The 22,778-nt window shown below is 31.8% G+C and overlaps 1 protein-coding gene across 2 annotated transcripts; it reads left to right on the top strand.

Annotated features, from left to right (window-relative positions):
- The first annotated feature begins 1,475 nt into the window (after window positions 1-1,475).
- LOC113512405 (alpha-aminoadipic semialdehyde synthase, mitochondrial) lies at window positions 1,476-22,526 on the top strand. 2 transcript variants are annotated; one of them, XM_052900168.1, is made up of 20 exons: window positions 1,476-1,740; window positions 4,957-5,103; window positions 6,466-6,642; window positions 7,042-7,194; window positions 8,189-8,335; window positions 8,910-8,988; window positions 9,299-9,426; window positions 10,222-10,373; window positions 10,766-10,888; window positions 12,766-12,937; window positions 13,624-13,694; window positions 13,780-13,904; window positions 14,622-14,856; window positions 16,194-16,330; window positions 17,808-17,920; window positions 18,992-19,160; window positions 19,636-19,730; window positions 19,855-20,056; window positions 20,838-21,014; window positions 22,260-22,526. In XM_052900168.1, the coding sequence occupies exons 1-20, from the start codon at window positions 1,666-1,668 to the stop codon at window positions 22,376-22,378; spliced, it is 2,796 nt and encodes a 931-aa protein (XP_052756128.1). In that variant the 5' UTR covers window positions 1,476-1,665; the 3' UTR covers window positions 22,379-22,526. The 2 variants fall into 2 exon arrangements, with proteins under 2 accessions (XP_052756128.1, XP_052756127.1); XM_052900167.1 differs by lacking the exon at window positions 1,476-1,740 and adding an exon at window positions 2,900-3,074.
- Window positions 22,527-22,778: the final 252 nt, after the last annotated feature.

Below are 22,778 nucleotides of genomic sequence, written 5' to 3'. Positions count from 1 at the left end.
TTATAATATTTCTAAAATAGTTTTTGTTTTCTTTAGATAAAAAAGATTTAAAATGAATTTCAATATGTTCTGTTGCTTCAAAAATACACTGAAACAAGATAAATAAAACCACAAGACAAAACTGTATGCTATAATGACTGGAAATTAAGGGCTAAGCGCTGTGGACAAAAAACAACACTGAAATTAACTTATTCGAAAACAAATAGTTTAAAATAGCATAGTGTAATGATCAATAAACAGTAGTAATAATTCGATTTCATTAAAGAGCTCGAAACTTTCTACATCTGAAGGGCCAACATGGCACAGTTTATTTTCTAAATTAGAACAATATGCTTTTTTGTATCTAAGTCCAAATTCTTTCAAAGATAAAATTTTTTGAAAATCACATTTTATCCATTTTTTTTCTATACCACGAAGGTTGCAAACAAGCATACAACCGGTCTTACGGTAAAGCATAGCTCCTGCAACAATGGGGTTTTTGAAGAACCCATACTCTAATTTATCTAATTTCAGGAAAACCTCGGCAGGGATTTTAAACTTTCAACTAGTTTAAAAATATGTTTACTTTAAGATATGTTTTCTTATCTATTGTCGGTTTATTTTTTACTTCATAATTAAAAAACTTTCTACGAGCGCCAGGGCAGATAGATGTGGAAAGTTTTGCCCGCTACAGATTTCGCGCTATTAAGGAATTCCTCAAAAGCGAACTTAATTCCTTAATAGAAGGATTATATTTTTTTTACATATTTGTATACAATATATATACAATTTTGTATATAACTAATATAGATCAATATTTATATTTACATAATGTACAGGTATTATAAAAGTAACACAATATTTGGTACACAAATAATTCCTTAATTCAAACGCAATTTTACATGATTGATCATTGTTACAGTTTCTGACAATGTAAAGTCAGTAATCAATTTTGCTATTAGAAGGAGTGACATCAGCATAAAAATGTTTACAATAAACGAATCAGTTGATTTAAAGTAAACCAGCAGAAATACTGATTTCATGTTGAAATAAATGTTATTGTGGTATAGAAATGCTCGTGGCGCATCTTGCTTTGTTACCGCGCCCGGGATGTTCAAGACGCCTACTCTGGAGACTGCTGACTGGAGGTTCGTTATAGAAACAAAAACTACTCGACGGATTTTAAAGAAACTTGGTACAATTATTCTTCATACTCCTGGGCAGGTTATAGTATACTTTTCATCACGCTACGATCAATAGGAGCAGAGCAATGAAGGGAAATGAATTTTTAAGTTTTCGTCGCGTGTGCAGCTTTAATGGCCACTTTTTAAAATGTAAAAATGTCTACCCGTGCGACGCCGGGACGGGCCGCTAGTATATAATAATTATTTCATTTACATTATATAAATATCTACGAATCTCAGTAAAAGATTTTACTGTTTGTGTAAACAACAACCAAATATGATCCAATAGGCTACTGGTCATATCAGTATCACAAGATTGATAAAATGAAATATACATGTAATATTATTGTCTCGAAGGAGCTTAGTTATTTTGTGTGAAGCTAAGAGCGAGTTGATGTGTAACCTGCTACGAAAGACGCACGATAATTGTGTATTATTTTTTGTTTTTTTTTTTTATTTCCATTACATTGACAAATAATATAATATTACTAATACCTGAAAGATGTTACACAAATCGGCGGCTCTTCGCAAGAAGAGTCAGTTAGTAAAACAAATAGTATATTATTCTACAGCAAAGGTTAGTAAATTATTTTGTTTATCCTATAGATACTATTTGATTTTTTATATAGTAAAAATATACATACAGAATTTTGAATAACACTATACTGTGTAATTTACTTTGAATGAAACTGGTAAGCTCTTAGCTACAGATAATAACGCTGTGATAAAAGCTTGATAAACGTTTTAATTGATATGATGTAAAGTAATTTTAGAAGATTAAAAATATATATATATAGATAAAAGTATAAAAATGAAAGACAAGAGTTACGAGATTGGAGATCTCCGTGGGATACAGTCAGTCAGAAATAAATATGGCTTTTTAATAGATATATTTAAACAATTAGGAGTTCAGCACATTACAATTAATTAATAGGTAGTAAGTAGGCTTAGGAATGCCTTTCAAAATTTTTCAAATATATTTTTTTATATATCCTGCTATTGAAAAAAAATAATAATAAAAGGTAGATAAACTTGTATCAATATTTTATTTTTGCTATCTGGTGACCTTTTATATAAATAAAATTTCGAAGATATTAAGTATCCATAAGTGCCTATGGAATAGTTGGGCCATAATATTTTTTTTTATTTTTAAGTTTCTACCTATTTCATTACATTTGTGATATTCCAATGTCATTTAAATCATCATTAGGACTTATATGACATATAAGTAGTTAATTTTTTTTATTGTACCTATCTGTTACTGAATTGTCACCTTAATAAAAATTGTCTTGCTACTAAAAACATCACTCGATTCCTATTATTTATTGTCCTCTGATATTTAGCGCAAACTCTATATATAATTTTTTTTTTATTATCATAGTGTTATTTATATATTAGTTAGTTATTTATATTAGTTATAAAATTTAATCTATAATAATAATATTAATCTATAATAATCAAAATCATCTTACACTTCTTGACATGCACTTATCATGAGGGTTTGTGACCGAGAACTTCCTATACCTATGTTTAACAGCGACCGTAGTATTGTAACCAGTCGACTAAATGTTTGTAATCGACAACTTTATGTACCTACGAGTATATTTAACAGCGTAGCGTCATAACTAATTGACTCAATAATGAGATGTTATTGTTTATGTTTATCTTTATCTACGATATTATATATACTTTCCGATATTCATTAGTACTTCAATGATATAATGATATAGTGCTTCTGCAGTCGCTCTATATTGATCAATTAGAGTGCATCTATTTGTGTTCTAATACATTATATCTAAAATGTCGTATCTTACTAAAAAAATTAATCCGATTTTATATTTACGAAGTTGGCAAAGACATAGAAAGATAACTCTTTATGTCAAAAAAGAAGATACAGATGAAAATGTAGTGGTACGTGAAATCTTGATACATAATTAATAATATTCAACTATAATTAAAAATTAATTAAATTATTTGACTTTTGTCCATAAAAATAATAATCTATTCTTGTTTCCATATTATGTTAGTATTCGAAATTGTCTAATTAATAACAAATAATTCTGTACCCTAAACATTTTTCGGTTTTCATAAAATCTAAAATTGTGCTCCCCTAAAAAAAAATTGGGAGGAAACCATTTATTTTGATTTAAAAATTATACTACGCGACATATTTTGATATTTTTTTATGGAACCAATCTGAAAATTCTTTTTATTATTATTCCATAAAAAAAATTATCTTATTATTATATTCTTTCAAATAAAAAATGAATTTTTCAAATCGATTTAAAACTTACGGAATTATGAGGTAATAAACATAAAAAATACAATTGAATTGAGAACCTTTTCCTTTTTAGTCGGTTAAGAATATGTAAATCATTTTTATTTTAGTACTTTAAAATTATTTGAAAACGTCTAGTCCATATCAATTGTATTCCACTTAATGAAAATTTGAACAACCGAATATTTGACCCGATCGTATATTTTTTGTAGAATGTACCTAAGTAGTATATAAAATACTAATATTTATGTTATAAATGGCTAGTTTTATTTTGAAATAACCAGTAATATTAGTTTCATGTACTTGGTATATTAGTGTTAAAATAATCTGTAATAATACACATCTGATTAACATACTCGTAGTAAACTACTGATGTTCAATAGTGGTATAAATCATAACTGAATGTTTTAATTAGATATTAATTTCGTTTAGAGAGTGTTTTGTGATAATATTAATATAACTTGGTTAACTTTAAATTAAGTTTTATTGTAACATGTTAAGAGATAAGTAATGGTGTGAAATATTTAGACTACTAAAGTTTTAGAACAGATGTCTTCGAGTCTAAAATTTTTCAAATGATAGTTCATCAGGCATTTTCATTGTAGACATTTTTATTAGAGATCTTATTTTATATTCTTTATTGCACTTAAACAGTATTTATAATCAGTTAATATTCGACGATTAGTTTAACAACTTGTTAGCAAGGGAGGACTTATCTCTGAATGAGATCTCTTCCAGCCAACCCAGTGTAGTTAGAGAGAAAATGATTTAATTTGGGTAATCCAGTGCAGAAAAGGTACCAGTGAAAATAATGTAAATACATCAAACACTATTGTGAGTAAATATGTAAATAAATAAATAAATTAATGAATAAATAAATAAATAAATAAGTAAATAGATAAATATATATATACATATGTATAGGTGCATGGAATTATCATGTACAATTGATTAAAAGATGTGATTTCAGTCTTTTCTTGAAGTATTTTATGTAGAGGTACCTTCTTTTATATACAACTTAAAATGGCAAATAAGCTGACGGCCCACCTGATGGAAAGTGGTAACCGTCGCCTATAGACATAAGCAGTACCATGGACATAACAGTGTATACTGTTTCGCCCATGATACCCCCCAGGCGTTGCCATTCCTGAGGACTCAGGTGTTATTCCTCCGTACCCAGTAAATTCACGCCATATCCCACCCTTCAAACCGAAACACAGCCATGCAAACACAACTGCTTTACGGTTGAAACACAAATGGGACAGAGGTAGCCAAGCAATCGACTTTTGTACAAAGTCTTCCTGTGGTAACCTAACGTCACTTTACCGTCTGTGGGATATATAGTCAGTATACCTCTGATACAAGATGCATACCAGTGTATTTATAATCACAAGAATGGCAATGATATTTGATTATATAGGATATGTAATTTGGGTAAAAAATTGATGCTTACGAAAAGACGAATATTAGATAACTTATTTAGAACAATTATTATTTACTTAAATGAAATTTTAGCCTAAGAAGATCATAGCAATACGTCGAGAAGATCAATCAGTATGGGAGAGAAGGGCGCCATTTTCCCCGTCCAATGTAAGCAAACTAGTTCGACAAGGTGTCACAGTAATAGTGCAGCCTTCGAATCGACGGGCCTACCCCATGCAGGTACTGTTTTCATTGTCCACTTACTACCTAAAGGTACTTATTGGCTACACGTTCTAAAACCTAAGCAATTTACATACATATTGTGCATGTATATCACAATACAGGTGATTTATTGATTAGTACGTACCTACACACAAAGAAAGCTGAACAAAAAAATAATAAAAAATAAGTTATAATAAAATAAAATTAATAATTAGCTAACAATATTATTAAAAATAATTATAACTAATTATAAATTGAACATTAGAAGATAACAAAACACATTGCCCGACTACTTTACCAAAATCCTCATTGTGTAATTCGAACTCATACCTGAATAGTTTTTAATTTTATTCACATTTGTTCTACAAAATTAAAAAAGAAATCCGAAAGTACTTTTTAAAACTGCCATAAGAGTTCCTATAAGTGATGAATATATTATATTCATAACATTAACTTGACGAAGTGTGGCAATCGTCCCAATTAGATGTCGGTTTTCTACAATAATTAAATAATTTTCAATGTTTCTGATTGATTATATAAAAAATGCTATTATAACGGATTAAAACGTTAATCGTGTAAAAATATACTTAATATAATATAATAATATTATAGTATATCGTAGCTGAAAATTTGAATTTAGATGGCAAAAAAGTATTTGAACGTGCCGAGGCAATTTCTACAAAGCTGCGTATAGTATTTAATGCTAGCGCCAAAACGTCTACTGGACCTGATATCAGCCACCCTAATGTGGATTTAATCATAGAGGGTCGTCTAGATCCTAAAGAGATAGTTTCTCCATTAACAATATGGAAAAATAACTCTGCTCCGATGAGTATATCAATGTCGTTTCTTATGAAAAACTGAGGATCGGCATGTGTAAATTCCGTAGGTATAAAATTGGTGGAAAGTTTTTTGTGGTAAACTTATATGCAATCTTAGTATGCAACATGTTGTATGATTAATGATATTGGCTTGTGAGAGCACTTTTTAAATAATCAGTTAAAACTTTGAAAATAGTCAACTGTTTTTTAGAAATTCATAGATAATTGCGAAGTAATTGTACTGGTAATGTTGTGTTGTGTTTCCTGTGTAGGTTCTTAGATAGATATATAATTTATTTGCATCACTTACAATACACAAATAACATTAGCTATTGGTACATATTTAAAGTAACAAAAAAATACACAAAAAAAGTATATAAAAGAGTTACACAATTACTCGTGAGTGCGCCACGGTAACACAAAATGGTCACAACTCTGTTTATTGCTTTGCCCTTAAAAGAGTTCTTGCCTTGGAAATAAAAAGGAGAGTCGATCTTATTATGTCATCACATGTAACATCCTCTTTGTAATAATTCCTATACTTATTATCTAATTTCAGTCATACATAAACGCTGGAGCAATAGTTCAAGAGGACATCAGCGAAGCAAGTGTAATATTTGGAGTAAAACAGACCCCGATTGATTTGCTTATACCAAACAAAACATATTGTTTTTTTTCGCACACGATTAAGGCTCAAGAGGCAAATATGCCTATGCTGGACGCCATTTTGGCAAAGGTAATGTATACATTTTTATTACCACTGTTATCCATAAATGTTATTATAAACCAATTTGGTGAACCATCGATATAACACTAGATAAGTCCACGTGTTTTTCGTCACTAAAGAATTAGTCAGAAGTTTAAATCATGTCAATTTACAACGACCTGCAAAGTTTTTGTTGCTAACTAAATTCCAACTCATAAACTTTGTGGTTTACATGTCAGAGTAATATATACCTCCAATCCACGATCTATATACGAATACTTATTTGCCGAAAAATATACTCAACATATATTTGTTGTAAAATTTATCCTAAGTAGGTACTTAAATAAAAATTAAATGAAATCCGATATTTCTATCTTTGTTGTCGTTTTCTAACAGTCAGTTTGTTAAAACACTAAACTAATTTTTCAGAACATTCGTCTAATTGATTATGAGAAATTGATGGATGATGCGGGAAACCGGGTGGTCGCATTTGGAAAGTATGCAGGAGTTGCTGGAATGATCAATATATTACACGGGCTGGGTTTACGACTGCTGGCTCTGGGGCATCATACACCATTCATGGTAAATTTTACAACACGATAATTTCCATGATCTGCGATACGCCTGGATAATCATAAAAATGGTGATATTTATAAGTATCTACTAGTATTTTTTCGTAACATTTTATTAGCTATTTAAACACGTTTTATTTCTATTCAAAAATTAATATTTTTTTTAGTATATGGTATGATATGACTGATTAAGGACTCAGTTTTAATAAAAAATTCTAAATTAAAAAAGACCAATAATAAAATTTTAAATATTTTATTACGTGCAATGTTACTACGATTATTTTAGTGACGTGACACAAGTCAGTTTATTTTTCTATTTAATTGAGCTGTATCTATGGCCGTGTACAACCTGGATGTGGAATGTTACAGGAGACCAATAATGTTATTTATTATTTTAAATATTTTATTACGTGCAATGTTACTACGATTATTTTAGTGACGTGACACAAGTCAGTTTATTTTTCTATTTAATTGAGCTGTAGGTCTATGGCCGTGTACAACCTCTTTCTTATGGATGTGGAATGTTACAGGAGACCAATAATGTTATTTAATATTTAAATATTTTATTAGTCTCCTGTAACATTCCACATCCATCATAAATCATAAAACGTTGAATAATTCAGTTAGCTTCTTAGTCTCCACTACTATTTTATATTATTTCGTGTCTAGTTGAGATTTAAATATAAGAAAATGCAATGTAAATAAAATGTACTTGTTTTGTAATAATGTAATAATATACACTGAATACTGAAAAGACGAAGCTATTCGTACGAGGACAGCGGTTTGAAATTATAATCTTCTAAACAGCCTTCGTTATATACGAACTGAACGTAACGTAACGTCACTTCTGAAACACAAAAGTAAAAGTAATAAGATAATAGTTTGTAATGTTCTAAATATAATTAAATGTTTTTGGTATAAGAATATAATATGCGATAATTCATATGGTCTACTACAGAATGCAATATTGGGAATTTTTGCCTAACTTAACATAAAAATTTCAGCACATAGGTCCAGCACACAATTATCGTAACTCGAGCATGGCGCGACAAGCCATCAGAGACGCAGGGTATGAAATTGCGCTTGGCATGATGCCTAGATCGCTCGGACCTCTCACATTCATATTTACAGGATCAGGAAATGTTTCACAGGTACAAATCTTAAGTTTATGATAACACTAGTATTAGTGACTTTGTTTGCGTGACCTGGATAAAAATAACCAATGAGACAAGAAATTAACAAACTCACATTTATAATATGTATTAGTAAGAATAGATAAAATCGTCTGTTTAGAAATGCAAATTGTAATAAAATCATGTTGATTTAAAATAAAGTATTGATTTAATAATTAAAGATTGTGTCTTAAAAAAACCTACTTCTGTTGTGACAAAACTAGTTATTTTGATCTAAAAACTAAACTATTGAAAAGATTTGGATAAAATTTCTATGGAATAAATTTGTATAATCTTTCAGAAAAAAAAATCCAAATTGGTTTTGAAACAAAGAAGTTATGAGATACCAAACTTAAAAAATTCAAACAGATTGAGAACCTCTCTTTTTGAAGTCAATTGAAAATGGAAGTTTCATGATGATTATATCGTATAATCTCTAAAATTTTAACTCGATGGTTAAAGTCAAAAGAGTCGCTACCTTATTATTTTTATTAGTATATAATAATTGAGGATATTTTCTATCCTATTATTTACTATAAAAACTTATATACAGGGAAGCCAAGAAATATTCCACGAGCTACCTCATGAATATGTTCCTCCAGAGATGTTAAGGAAAGTTGCTGAACATGGAAGTAAGTTAATTATTTCTTATATTCAATTTTCAACTTTAAACTCATTCAATTAGGTAACTAGTGTAAAGTGATGATGGAATTAAAATCGCTATATGTTAAAAGTGAATATACAAAAGTATTTATATGAATCTCTAAGAGGCGACTAAGTGCAAAATTCTATAATGGTAATAGAAGGTTAGAATCCTTCTTTTGTAAGGAGAGATCCATGTCCTATATTAGTACATTGGTTGTTTATGGTTAATAACTTAGAATTTTTATAATATCTTTGATATATATTTAATTTCTCATATACATTTGCAATATTTCTTAGGCCCAAATAAAATATATGGTTGCGAAGTACGTCGACGACACCATCTGGTGAGAAGGATTGGTGGAGGTTATGATCCTCAAGAATATGAAGAGCATCCTGAACGATATATTTCCACATTTGCCCAAACCGTATGTAAATTAGGCTATTGTTTCATTAATAAGTAGAATCCATTTCTGATAAGAATTGTTTCCGATATTTGTGTATTATTATTACCCATGTCCAATTAGCATGCTGGCATTAGAAGCGACCGAATATGATAAAACAGTTGTTTCCATGTCAATATTTATCAATCATTAAAATTATATACACACCTAAAATACAAATAAAGATAAAAATATTTATTTATTTAATTATATTTATTCAATACTTATAAACTTTCAATCACATTTAAGTAGTAAATCTAAAAAATCGTTAACAATTTCATTCTCATATATAGGTAACGACTTTGAAAATCAGCTAATTTGAAAAATTTACTTCTAGAATAACATAGATTCTAGATTTTGCCCCCAAAATTACTAGTTTTTAATAATATCAGTCAAAATTAAGGGCCAGCCTCAGATAACTACTATATATTATTATATTATATGCGATTTCTGTCTAATTTCGGTGAACTTTTTATGGTTTTCAATCTTCAGAAAATTTGATATCCTTAAAAAAACATTTTATAAAATTTTCCTTTTTTCTTTCAAAGCCAACATCTCCGTAATATAGAAACGGAACGGGGACGTTGACTTTTCTGGGAACTCAAAAGTTTTATTGAAAGAATTATCCGAAGTTGGACAGAGATCATATTTGTTACAAATAAAACATATAAATAAGTAATATTTTAAAGAGGTAAGAATAAAAAGTACCTCAATAACTTTTGTTACTAGTTGTCGAAGACTTTATATTATTTATATATTCTATTACAATTTGACAAACAGATAGCGCCGTATACGTCAGTACTAGTGAATTGTATTTACTGGGCGGTAGATAGTCCGAAGCTGCTTACAATACCTGATGCAAAGCACCTCTTGCTCCCCTCGCATACTCCGTGGTTGCCGAAGAGCATTGGCGCCCCGGCTTTACCACATAGGTAAGAAGGTTATCATATTTTCTTAAAACATTTTGTATCTAATGATATTTTATTTTTGTAAAAAATAAATACTTGTATAAAAAGCTTTAACTTCCAGTCAGCGGATCCTACTTGGAACTACAGTTGGGAAAACTATATTACATGTTTTCATTATAATAATTTACATAACCATATTCACGTATAATAAAGCTATAAACATTAGCTAGTAAACATTAGTTTGTAGGTATACTATGAATGTATAAGGTATTTTTCAAAAGATAAAGCCCTAAAAATTTACATTATGGAAAGAGAAGTTTATTTAAAAATACGGTTGATCAAAAACCTGCTTTTTATCAATCGTGTTTTAGTAACCGATCTGTTTTTATAACAATATATCTCTTTCTTTATAATAGAATGTTGGGCATCTGTGACATATCTGCGGACCCCGGCGGTTCCATAGAGTTCATGAACGAGTGCACCACTATCGACACACCCTTCTGTCTTTATGATGCTGACAGGAACAAGGATACTAAAAGGTGAGAATTTTTTTATTGTTGATTATCTATTGGTTAAAGACCCAACCCATTTTTAGAGGATGGAATTGTTTGTAATGGGGATATTATGTCTCGCACTTTGCACTTGTAAGTTATATACAAAATAATAATAAATTTATAAATGTTGTGAGCAAGGGTGGATTTATCTCTGACAAAGATCTCTTCCAGTCAACCCAATACAGTAAGAAAGCATTTCGTTAGCGGGCAGCTGAAGTGCTACAACTATTACTACATAAACAAATATACAGTTAAATGAAATATTAAAATATATAATAAAATATTACATAAATACCTACCTACTTATATAATAAAAGTTAAAATAAATGAATATACTATATGACTACTTACATTAGAAATTTAGTTTAAAAAAAAATATTACTCAAGGGAAAGAAAATGTGATTTCAACCTTTTCTTTAAAAAGGGTAATAGAGAGACTCTCTTGTATGTGGGAAGAAAGTTTGTTCCATAACTGGACCACTCGATACGAGAAAGAGTTGCCCATAAAATGTGTCCTATACACAGGAAGTTCGAGCATCCTGGACTGAATTTGACAGGAGCGTTTAGGACGGACTGGTGGTGGTAATAATTTATACCGGGAGCGGAGGATACGATGGAGAATTGGGGTTATTGAGTATGTTATAAAGGAAAGAAAGGATGTGCATATCACATCGAAGTCGGATAGGGAGCCACTTTAACTGGTTGCGAAAGGCAGACACGTGATCGTATTTACGAAGACCAAACATGAATCTAATAGCTAGATTTTGTAAACGTTCCAGCTTGTTTAGAAGCTCCTCAGTCACATCCAAAAAACAGACGTCGGCATAGTCAAGTATCGGAAGTAGTCGAGATTGTGCGAGCATTGACCCTATCAGCTTGACCACATAATCCTTCCAGGAAACTATCTTCGTTAATTCTTGATGAATTTGTCACAATGGACCTACTAACCTGTTTTTATCCTCATTTATAATCTCTTTTCAGTATAATAGCTAGCAATATACCCTAATCTAAATTGGACTCTTTTTGCACACTAAGCTTCTCGTTTGGACCGTGTAATATACCCTATCAGGTCGACTTCCACGCGGTTCCCCTTCATGATTTTTTCTCGTGGTATTTTTCACGTTGAGCTAGCTAACTTGCTTTCATTCTTATTCATTACCTCGTACTAGTGAGTTGTCAGCGTATACCGATAGCGCAGACGGGGTATACATCTATTAAAAAAAACACTTGTAGAGTGACTACAGCGCACATGAACTGTCAACTGATACATGATACACAAAAAATGACAACAATACGCTGTGTTGCGTTATATGCCTAATCTATTACAGATAAAATATAATAATTATAACGGACTATATCATTGAATACATTTTGTTTTCTAATTTGATTTTATATAGGTATATCGTAACGATAAAATAATAAAATATCGTGCCATTATGATGTAGTAAACGGGATAGTAGCTATGATTGATCAAATTTATATCCAGTATTTTGTAATATATATCTCTACAAAAATGTATATATTTACAAGTACATAGCTAACATTGTAGAGTTTTACTGCAAAAACTGTGATGAACTAGTGATTTTGATCCCTAAAAACACTATCTTTAATTGTAACAAGATTATTATGAAATGGGAGTAAACCCCATCAATTGCGAAGAGAATGATCATAATCTATTCACGATTCATAATATATAAGCGATACGACCAAAAAAAAACCCTTTTTTATTCTGGATTAAAATATTTATATGTAAGTATATATAATTAAGTGCATGCGTGCGTGTTTGCACGTTGCTTTTTTTATGGAGTAAATTGTAGGTACTTTATATAAATAATATAGTTAATGCATATATGTTATTCCAGTTTCAAAGGTCCTGGAGTATTGGTGTGTTCCATAGACAACATGCCGACTCAACTACCGCGTGAATCTACAGACTTTTTTGGCGATCTATTGTTCCCGTACACAGAAGATATCTTGCGTTCCGATGCAACTAAACCTCTTGAAGAGCACAACTTTTCTCCTGTAGTTCAAGGGGTAAATTACCTTTTAAATATTCTTATAAACTCTCGTTAAAACCACCTTTCTGTGTGCCTTCTTGTACAACTTATAGTTTCAGTTATGCAATACTTTTTCCCGTGGTTCTTCCGCGTAAATTACTACATATTAAGTTAGGATATAACGTGCCTAAGTACTAAATTACATTCAAATCTGTTCAGCCGTTTAAGTGTTATCGAGTACAAACATCTTTACAAACATTCAATTTTGTAATATTAGTAAGACACTGTTTAGAGAAATAACTTTATCTAAATTATACATATTACGAGTATACACATATTGTTATGTTATAGTATGCATATGATTATAATATGTACAGATTGTAAACGTAATTAAGTTTTATTCCTTACATTTATCTAATCGCTTTCTCGACCGTAAGGGTCATCGTGCATCGAATGTTTGATTACGACCAATTCATATAGTATGCTTGAGAACATTGTAACAATTGAACGTCTAATTTTAATGCATTAATTTTGCTGTCATTGTCATTAAACAACCCCAGATTTAGCAAAATATAGAAAACAAACGAAACAAATTAGGACAATATAATTTTGTTTCATTTTTGATGTTTTTCACATAAAAGATCGTAATTTCACATCTGTAATAATGAATATAAATATGTATGAATATATTAAACAACAAACATTCTGTAATGTTATTTACAGGCAATCATAACCAGCAATGGAAAATTAACACCACCTTTCGAGTATATTAACGAACTTCGTATGGCTAATACGTAAGTATAAACTTGTTTTAAACAACTAGATACATGAAATAATATTTCAAACTGTTTACAATTTAATTTATATTTTCAAATTCAGTCGTTGCCGACACACAGTCGATGGTGGCGAGCCGCAGACCTCTGTAGTGATCCTGGGTAGTGGATTAGTCTCTGCACCAGTAGTGGAATATCTTTCTCGGGATAAAAACATAGCTGTTACTATTGGTAGGTATACCTTTGTTTGGTATCGGACTTCATACATTTCCTATAATTTTTATTTTTTCTTCACGGTTACTCTTGAGAGGTATACAGAAAAAATCAAGTACCAACATAAAATAATGGGGCGGGGCTATATCATTTTTGTACATTAAAACTCTCCTCTTTCAGACCTGATCTCTTGTTAGATTAGCTTTTATAACTAGTTTTATGAATACACGCAAGTATTATTGATTTGACTACCTCCATGGCGCAGTGGTGGGTAAGTTGCTTTGCGTAAATGAGATACCGACTTCGATACCCGATCGGGCCAATTTAGTAAAACGAACTATATAAACTATATTGGCATACTAAATCTTGTGGCCAATTGATATTACAGATCATTCGGAGCTGTCATTTAAAAAAAAAATACGAAAGATCTCTTGTTCGCTTTGATATTTTGTTTCATACATCCATGCAAGAACATTCTTGAGATCTCAAATGGACTATAATCATATAATGTCAATTTTATAAATGATCGGTTATAAAAGTGAATAAAACGAGAGAACTATCAAGAGTCCTATTTTTGCATGTCGGTTTCATCCTTAAACATGTTTAAACATATTTACTCCTATGCTTGAACCAACTTGCCTTTTCTCATAATTATAAAACATCCTATTGTTAAATGTTGACACTTTTTTTTTGGTTATTCGATAATGATCATCAATATAAAATATCTGTTCACAGCATCACAAATAAAAGAAGAGGCCGATGTTCTAGCTGAAAAATACGGAGCACGCGCGGAATATCTTCAAGCTAATGACGAGGAGGCTTTACACTCGCTCGCAGCTCGTTCACGGCTGCTGATCTCGCTGCTGCCGTATGACTTGCACGGAACTGTAGCGAAAGCTTGCATTAACGCTGGTGCACATATGGTCACAGCCTCTTATGTACGCCCCGAAGTACAAGAACTGCATAATACGTATGTTATATTTCTATACTATATTTGGCCTTTATCGATAACATTCCTTGAGTTTATGCATAATATTGTGTAGACAATATTATTCTTCACAAAGGCGAATTTAATGTATAGTACATTTCAATAAGTATCTTTACATACATCGTATTTTATTTATAATTACAGAGGTATTTAAGAGATAAATGACAAAACTGACCCCTAGTTTTGTTTATTTATCTGCTTATTTATTTATGAATTGCATATTTTTTTTACATTGTGACTTACATAATAAGGATGAAAGAGCACAGATAATAAATTACTTTTATATGAACTTTACCAAAATATATTCAGAATCCAACGTATCATATAAAAATGTCAAGGAGAAAAACGGTATGGTTTCCAGCATCCACTATCAGTGAACATTGGCAGGGTACTGGTGAATGATAATAGGTCAAAGCCAAGTCAGTTAGCCAATCGTAACGGTTTTTACTAGAAATTAAATATTATGGTTTCCAAGAGGAACAGCAAGAAGGTCAATCTGACCGGGTATATTTATTTACGGAGTTGATTTACTAGTCCCTATTATTATCAATCTCTTTCCCCAATGTCAAGGTTTTTTTAATAGATTTTAATGGTGATCTTGTCAGTAAGGGATGATAAATGGTGGTAGCCGGGGTGGGGGGGAAGGAATTGTTAGTTATGTTGACTATCAGTCCCATTGCTAGCAATATACCCTGTCAGGTCGACCTCCACGTGGCCCCCCTGGAAACCATCGTGCTGAATTCCTGGTGTATTCATCACGATGGTGTTAATTGACCTGCCCTTTCATTCTCACCTATCACCCCTCACTGGTGCTCTGCCAGTGTATACCGTTAGCGCAGTTAGCCATTTTATTATCACCAATAAAAAAAAAGATGGCGGTGGTCCATCGTGAAAATAAACCACCATGGTTTTCAGGAGTAACCACGTAAAGGTCGAGTTGATAGGATAGAAATGAGGCCGCTAGTACCTTTTACTAACTCCTCTTTACTAATCCTTCCTCCTTATCTAATGTCAAGATATTTTTAAATGTATTGATAACCCCGCTTGCGCTAAAGGAAATCATTGGCTTGGTGCCAGTGAGATATGATAAGATGAAAGAAGAACAATTAGCGTATCGTGATGAATTTAACAAGAATAAATCACAATAGTTAACAGGGGGAACTATGTGTAGGTCGACCTGATAGGGTATAGTGCTAGTAACGGGCTTATTACATCCATTTTTAACAATCCTTTTCCCCTTATTGTCAAGGTTAGGTAGTATTATTTAATTTTTATTTTATATATGACGTAGATGTAATAAATTTTGTTTATATTTGCAGCGCTAAAGAAGCTGGAGTGACATTACTAAACGAGGTAGGCCTGGATCCTGGCATAGATCATCTGTTAGCGTTAGAATGTATTCATGATATTCAAAACCACGGCGGAAGGGTCGATTCATTTATCTCGTATTGCGGCGGTAAGTTGATAACCTTTCACATTTTTTTAATATACAACTTCTCCCAAAATTTAATGATAAGCCGGCACCACGACATGGACAAAGTTATAACTTGCCAGGGATCAACTTTTTTTTAACTTCTAATGTTTTTGAAAAACTCTGAAATTTGACATCTGTATAATATTTTTATATGTCCACAAATTTGTAAATATTACTGTTTATTTTTTTAATTAACAATCTAAATAACATAGCTTTTCATCACAAAAAATACATATAATAAAATCGTAACTAATCACTGTCTGTACATGGAAGATTATATAAGAAAAACTATTATAGGGGAGCTTTATGAACGCAATAGAATCCAAAACAATGATGTTTAGAATTTTTATCTGTTTGTCTTTTTGTCTGTACGTTTGTGCACGCTAATCTCAGAAACGGTTTAACGGATTTGAATGCGGTTTTTAGTAATACGTTGCAGGTTGCTCTACTTAACATTTATTGTTCATTTTATTTCAATCGGTTCATAAATAAAAAAGTTATATCAATGTAAAAAATCACAAAAATGCTATAAAATAATTGATCAAATGAATTGGCTGAAACTTTATGAAGGTATTAGGTATGTAGTTATCATCTAAGTATATAATGCAGTATAAGACTTGATTCATTAAGGGTTCCAATGGGAATGATATACGGGAATTACATAGAAGCGTGAAACGTCTAGTAGATAATATAACTCGTGCTGTAAAAAAAATTACCTACAATACTACGGCAACCTCTTTTACAAATTAACACAAATAATCAAGGTTCTAATATAGAATAATACTCTAAGAATACTAAGCACAAAAATAAAACACAAGTATACCTACTTTTTTATCTAAAAAAAATATATTTTATTCTTGAAAACATTATTGTGTGCCCAAAGGTAGGTCAGTTTCGGTAGATAAACCTTGTCAGTCGATATTTTAAAGTGCGAGTGGGCTAGATAATTAGACAATAGGCAAATTAATCGGGATAGGTAGTGTCATGATTCTACCACTCTCGACGCGCAACTTATTTAAACTAAATTAATGTTATCAAGCTAAATATTATTAGAACTTTTTTTTGTATTTTTCCTAACTAATCATAAACCTATCTACTTCCTGATACTGATTTATTTTTAAATTTTGGGACAAGTTTTTGTGTGGCAAACTATGTTAAAATAGGAACCAAAATCTTACTGCTTAGTAAATAGTTCTAGCAGTAACAATGCGTTTATTGTTTAGATTCAGTTTGAGGCTACCTAATCTATGTAAACCCTATTAACATAAGATCTGTCAGATGTTGCAATGGATGAGAGATATTATAAGCGTCACAGTATATTCTGTAATGTAGTTACTAATTTTAATCATTTGACCCATCGAGTTTGCTGCCACTCATGGTAGTTGGTACCTATTACATAAAACAATTAATTAATAAAAAGCGTGGAATTCTCTAAGTCCTTTTATCTATTATTTTCCAGGTTTGCCAGCAGCAGAATTTAGTGACAATGCCCTGAGATATAAATTTTCGTGGAACCCTCGTGGCGTTCTGCTCAATACCATATCTGGAGCAAAATATCTCAGTAGAGGACAGGTAATACAACACTTTAGTTCTTTGTAAATAGCGAAATTAGGTTTCAATCTTTTTTATTTTTATTTTTAGGCAACTTAAAATGGCAAACAAGCTGACGGCCTATCTGATGGAAAGTGGCAACCGTCGCCTATAGACATGAATAGTACCATGAACATAAGAGAGTATACTGTTTCGTCCATAATACCTTAATTATCAGGAATGGTAACGACCATTCCATTGTTATGTCTGCAGCCTGTAAATTTATTGCCTTATTCCACTCTTCAAATCGAAACAACGATGCAAACACGACTACTTAACGATTGAAATACGAATAGGACAAAGGTGCCCAAGCAAACAATTTTGTACAAAGTCTCCGTCTGGTATTTTGTACAGAATTTGTAATTTGCTGTAGAATGTAGGTAATGAAATATCTGCCTACATTATCCAATTAATATAACAGTTTTCAGATGATCTAATAAATCGACTTGAGTTATGAAAGTTTATTTTATAAAACTATGAGTATTAAAGATATTAGAATTGCGTACGTTAAGACCCTAGAATACAACTATAATAAAGTGATCCTGTATTTATTCTTTTCACCTTCTCTCTTCCTTTGCTTTCGATTCCTTTCTCTCGTCCTCGTCCGAAAGGTGAGTCGTGGTGACATTAGAACAAAAATTAATATTAATATCTTAAAACTGATTTTAAATTGTCACTGTATAAATGTTTTTTTTTATATTATACTGCTGAGTGCACAGTGCAAACTAGTATTCTCTGTTTCAATAGAGAATACTATTGTTTCTTCATCTCAATGAACTCACAAGAAAATCGGCAGTTCTTTTTAAATCATTCATCACCATCATTCAATGCATGTTATTAAAAAAATCTACAGTTATCTGCTTCTGAGATAAATACAAGTTAAATATTTATACAAGTTATACTTAAGTGATGCCGTCATGACTAATTACTGGTAATACAATAAGTTACAATGGACAATATGTCCTGACTTCGTTCCCTATCATCCCTTACTGATTCTCCAACAAGCTAAACCAATATTTTCGTCCATTAAAAACGTATCTATTGATGTTTTAGATCGTAGAAGTGTTAGGCGGCGGTGAGCTGATGTCAGTCGCTCGCGAATTAGATTTCCTGCCTGGATTTGCTTTTGAAGGTTTCCCCAACAGGGACAGTACCATATATTCTTCACTCTACGGTATCGAAGATGCACATACTATGTTCCGAGGAACTATTAGATATAAAGGTCAGTTAGAGTTAGAGTGCATAGATTTGTCCTTCAACTAAAGTACCTAATTAATATATAAAAAAGATCCACTATTGTAATCCTTAATGGTCACAGATAGATGTAAATGTGTGTGATAACAAATCATAGACAACTGTATTAAGTTAGTAGTATTAATTTAAGATAATATATACCTACTTATTATATTGCCATGTATGCCCCGGCATAGAATGGACCACCCCTTTCTTTCCCGTGGGTGTCGTAAGAGACGACTAGGGGAGGGCGAGGGATGGGCCACAGCGTCCCTATTTAAACATCTCTAAAAGCCTAGCTGCGGTTGCCTACTTGCTTGCCAATCGTGGCAACTTCTGGCAAAACTTCCCTTATGGAGAGGCCTATATTCAGCAGTGGACATTTAATGGCTGAAATAATAAATATCTACTTATAAATAAAGTGAATTTATATTTAATCTAATTTAGTTTTTTTCTTTATGCAGGATTTGCTGAAACAATCAAAGCAATGCAACTGTTTGGTTTCATAGATCCAAATCCACATCCATCTCTTCATCCTGAAGGACCTAATATCACCTGGGTAGGTCTTTACATATTTTTCTGTATTTTATTTTTAACTAACAAGGTTTAAACCTAGCCGATACTAATTTCATCCCTGATCAATAAAACCAATATTAATTTATAAATTTTATTTCATTAAATAGCGTCAATTCGCGTGCGAGTTACTCGGATTGATGGATCAGTCGATATTCTACGAGAATCTACGGACGCGATTAGCAGAGCGCATTGGCAGTACAGGTGCACAAGCGTTGGAGTCACTGGGCCTACTCAGTGACGATCTCATTGTAAAATGCGGGACCCCATTGGACACAATTAGCCTTTATCTAAGCAAGAAACTGCAACTCGGTAAGTCAGTTTTTACCTGTAGATATATAATACTATTATAATAGAATTTGATAATATCTACAAGGTGAAATCGGTAGCAGTCTTCTAAGGTTAATAATAATAGGTAAGTATACGTACAACCCACCATAAACTAAAATTTCATCCCAACAATCTGGACGCGTGGCGGTCTTCCACCGTGCGTTTTTCAAGGCACTTTCTTCCATGCACAACCACTCTTTGGAATCAACTTCCAGCAGCAGTGTTTCCGAATCGATATGCCATCATTATCTTCAAGAAAAGCCGGTCATCAGGTGAACCGCATGCTCAATTGCCCCCTGTGTTGTAAAAAAATTATTTTCTGCCAAAAAAGGTTTTATCTAAAGAAATTCTATAAGTAAGTCTGAGTGGGACATTCTAAATTTTTCTTGTTTTTCAATTAGGTGCGTTTTATAGGTGGTTAAATTGTTTTTATGGATTTGTGACTCAAGTTTATTTGGAAAAATTTTCAATTTAAATTCAATGTAATACTAGATATACTCACATTTCGCCAAGCATATTTGCATTCAACGTGACAGGTGGCGAACCTATCACCGTTTCTTGAAGTAATTTGTTTTATTAACAGTAACTTCTATCATCCAAGTGAGACAAAAATTTATATAGACAAAGTAATTGGCCATATTAGCCAAGTTCAAACTCACAGACTTTGGGGTCACTAAATCTGGGTAAACATATTACTAGGTCAAATAAACTCTCTTATCTCTTGCGTTTTATATTAATTTTCTTCATGACTTGAATGTTGCAGAAAAAGACGAAACAGATTTTGTAGTACTCAGACATGAATTGGGTGTAACGTGGAGTGATGGACGGAAGGAACTACGAGAAGTTACCATGACAGTCAGGGGAGATCCAGCATCCCACACTGCTATGGCACGTACCGTCGGATTACCCACTGCAATTGCCGCTAAAATGGTTTTGGATGGTAAATAAATTTTACTTCTTGGAAACTCAATATAAATAATTGAATTATTATTAAATTATCATCATCATTTTATAAGCTATTAACTGTCCACTGTTGGACATGGGCCTTCCCCATATAGGAAGTTAGCCAAATTGCCAAGTGTGGCAACTTGGCAGGCGGGTTGACAACCGCCTTGGTGTAGTTTTAAGAGGGACGCTGTTGCCCATCCCTCAACGATTAAGTTATCTTAGTCGCCTTTTACAACACCCACAGAAAATATCATATATTCATGCTTAATAACAAACAAATTGTCGACCTATTTGATGAAAACAGGCGACTATAACCACTTTCGAACACGAAGCCTGATGCAAGAAACGCCTATAAAACCGTTTAAATTAGGATATTCGATAAACTTACACTGTCTGCCTGTCAAGCAGAAATACATACCTTCAGTGGTATGAACCTGTCTAGATTCATACAATTTTATCACCTGCATATGAATGAATGTATAAAAATAATAAGTAATCACATAAGAAAACATTTAAACAAAAATGAAAGGATTGTAATTATTTATGTAGCCTTTACTCACGGTTACTTTTTACTTTAATTCGGGGATGTCCGACTAGTTTCGCGCAGTGTTACACACGACACGGTCGTGAATCATGCTCATGAATAAGGGCTCCTATTCAATTCGAATGGCCATGTGGTCCCGACATAGAATAGGCTACCCATTCCTTTCATGTGTGTGTCGTAAGAGACAATCTTACGACACACACATGAAAGGAATGAGATTGGATGGAATAATGGAATTTAATGGTAGAAGCATTGACAGCAGTATTCCTCTTAAAATATCTCTAAAAACCTAACTGCGGTTGTCAACTCGCCTGCCAAGCGTGGCAACTATTGGCAAAACTTCCCTTTTGGGGAAGGCTTATGTTCAGCAGTGGACAGTTAATGGCTGAAATGATGATGATGTTTGTATTCGAAACTAATCGAGAATCCCTGAATTAAAAACGTGAGCAAAGACGACTAAATAATTACAATACAGTTTGATTCACGATAGTTATTATTCAAAAACTAAGTTGTAAAATAAAAATTGATTTAATTTTATTAGAAAAAATTACTTTTATTTTTCTTCATAAAATTAAATTAATTTTTATTTTTCTTAAATAACTAACTAATTATTTACTATAGTTTTTTTTATTAAGCGCAATAAAATGACATGAAGATTATTTAGGCTCTGCAATTGTATTGTATAATTTCTAGGTGAAATACAGGAACGTGGGGTGGTACTTCCATTTTCACCAGGCGTGTACAAGTCGCTGCTGTCTAGGCTCAGGGCTGACGGCATTACGGCGAAGGAGACCTCAAGACCTCTTAATTAACCTCTTTATCTCATTACAAAAGTAAACTATTAAGTTCTAATCAAAAGACTGTGCTATTAATACTATGTATAAATGATACATAAAATTTGTTATGTATATGTATTGTCATTACTTTTATATGTTTCATTTATTACAAATTTTTTGCTAATACCGTCTATTTATTTTATACCTACCTTTCTTCATGGAAATGTAATTTGGAAGTAACGCCGTTACTTTTTTTTCCAATTTTATTTTTATATCTCGATTTAATAAGGAAATAAATACCCCATTCTATAACCTAGACATTGTTGATAGAGTCTTACAAGATTATTTATTTAAAAAAAAAACTATCGTCAACTACAACCTTCTTTCTTACGTCACATAAAATAGGCCTAAAACCACGTCAACAGCCTTTATCGAT

The sequence above is a fragment of the Galleria mellonella genome, unplaced genomic scaffold (assembly GCF_026898425.1).
Source record: "Galleria mellonella isolate WM207_F2 unplaced genomic scaffold, CSIRO_AGI_GalMel_v1 utg64, whole genome shotgun sequence".
Classification (NCBI taxonomy): Eukaryota; Metazoa; Arthropoda; class Insecta; order Lepidoptera; family Pyralidae; genus Galleria; species Galleria mellonella.
Note: the sequence above shows the minus strand (reverse complement) of the source record. Positions and strands in the feature narration are given on the sequence as shown.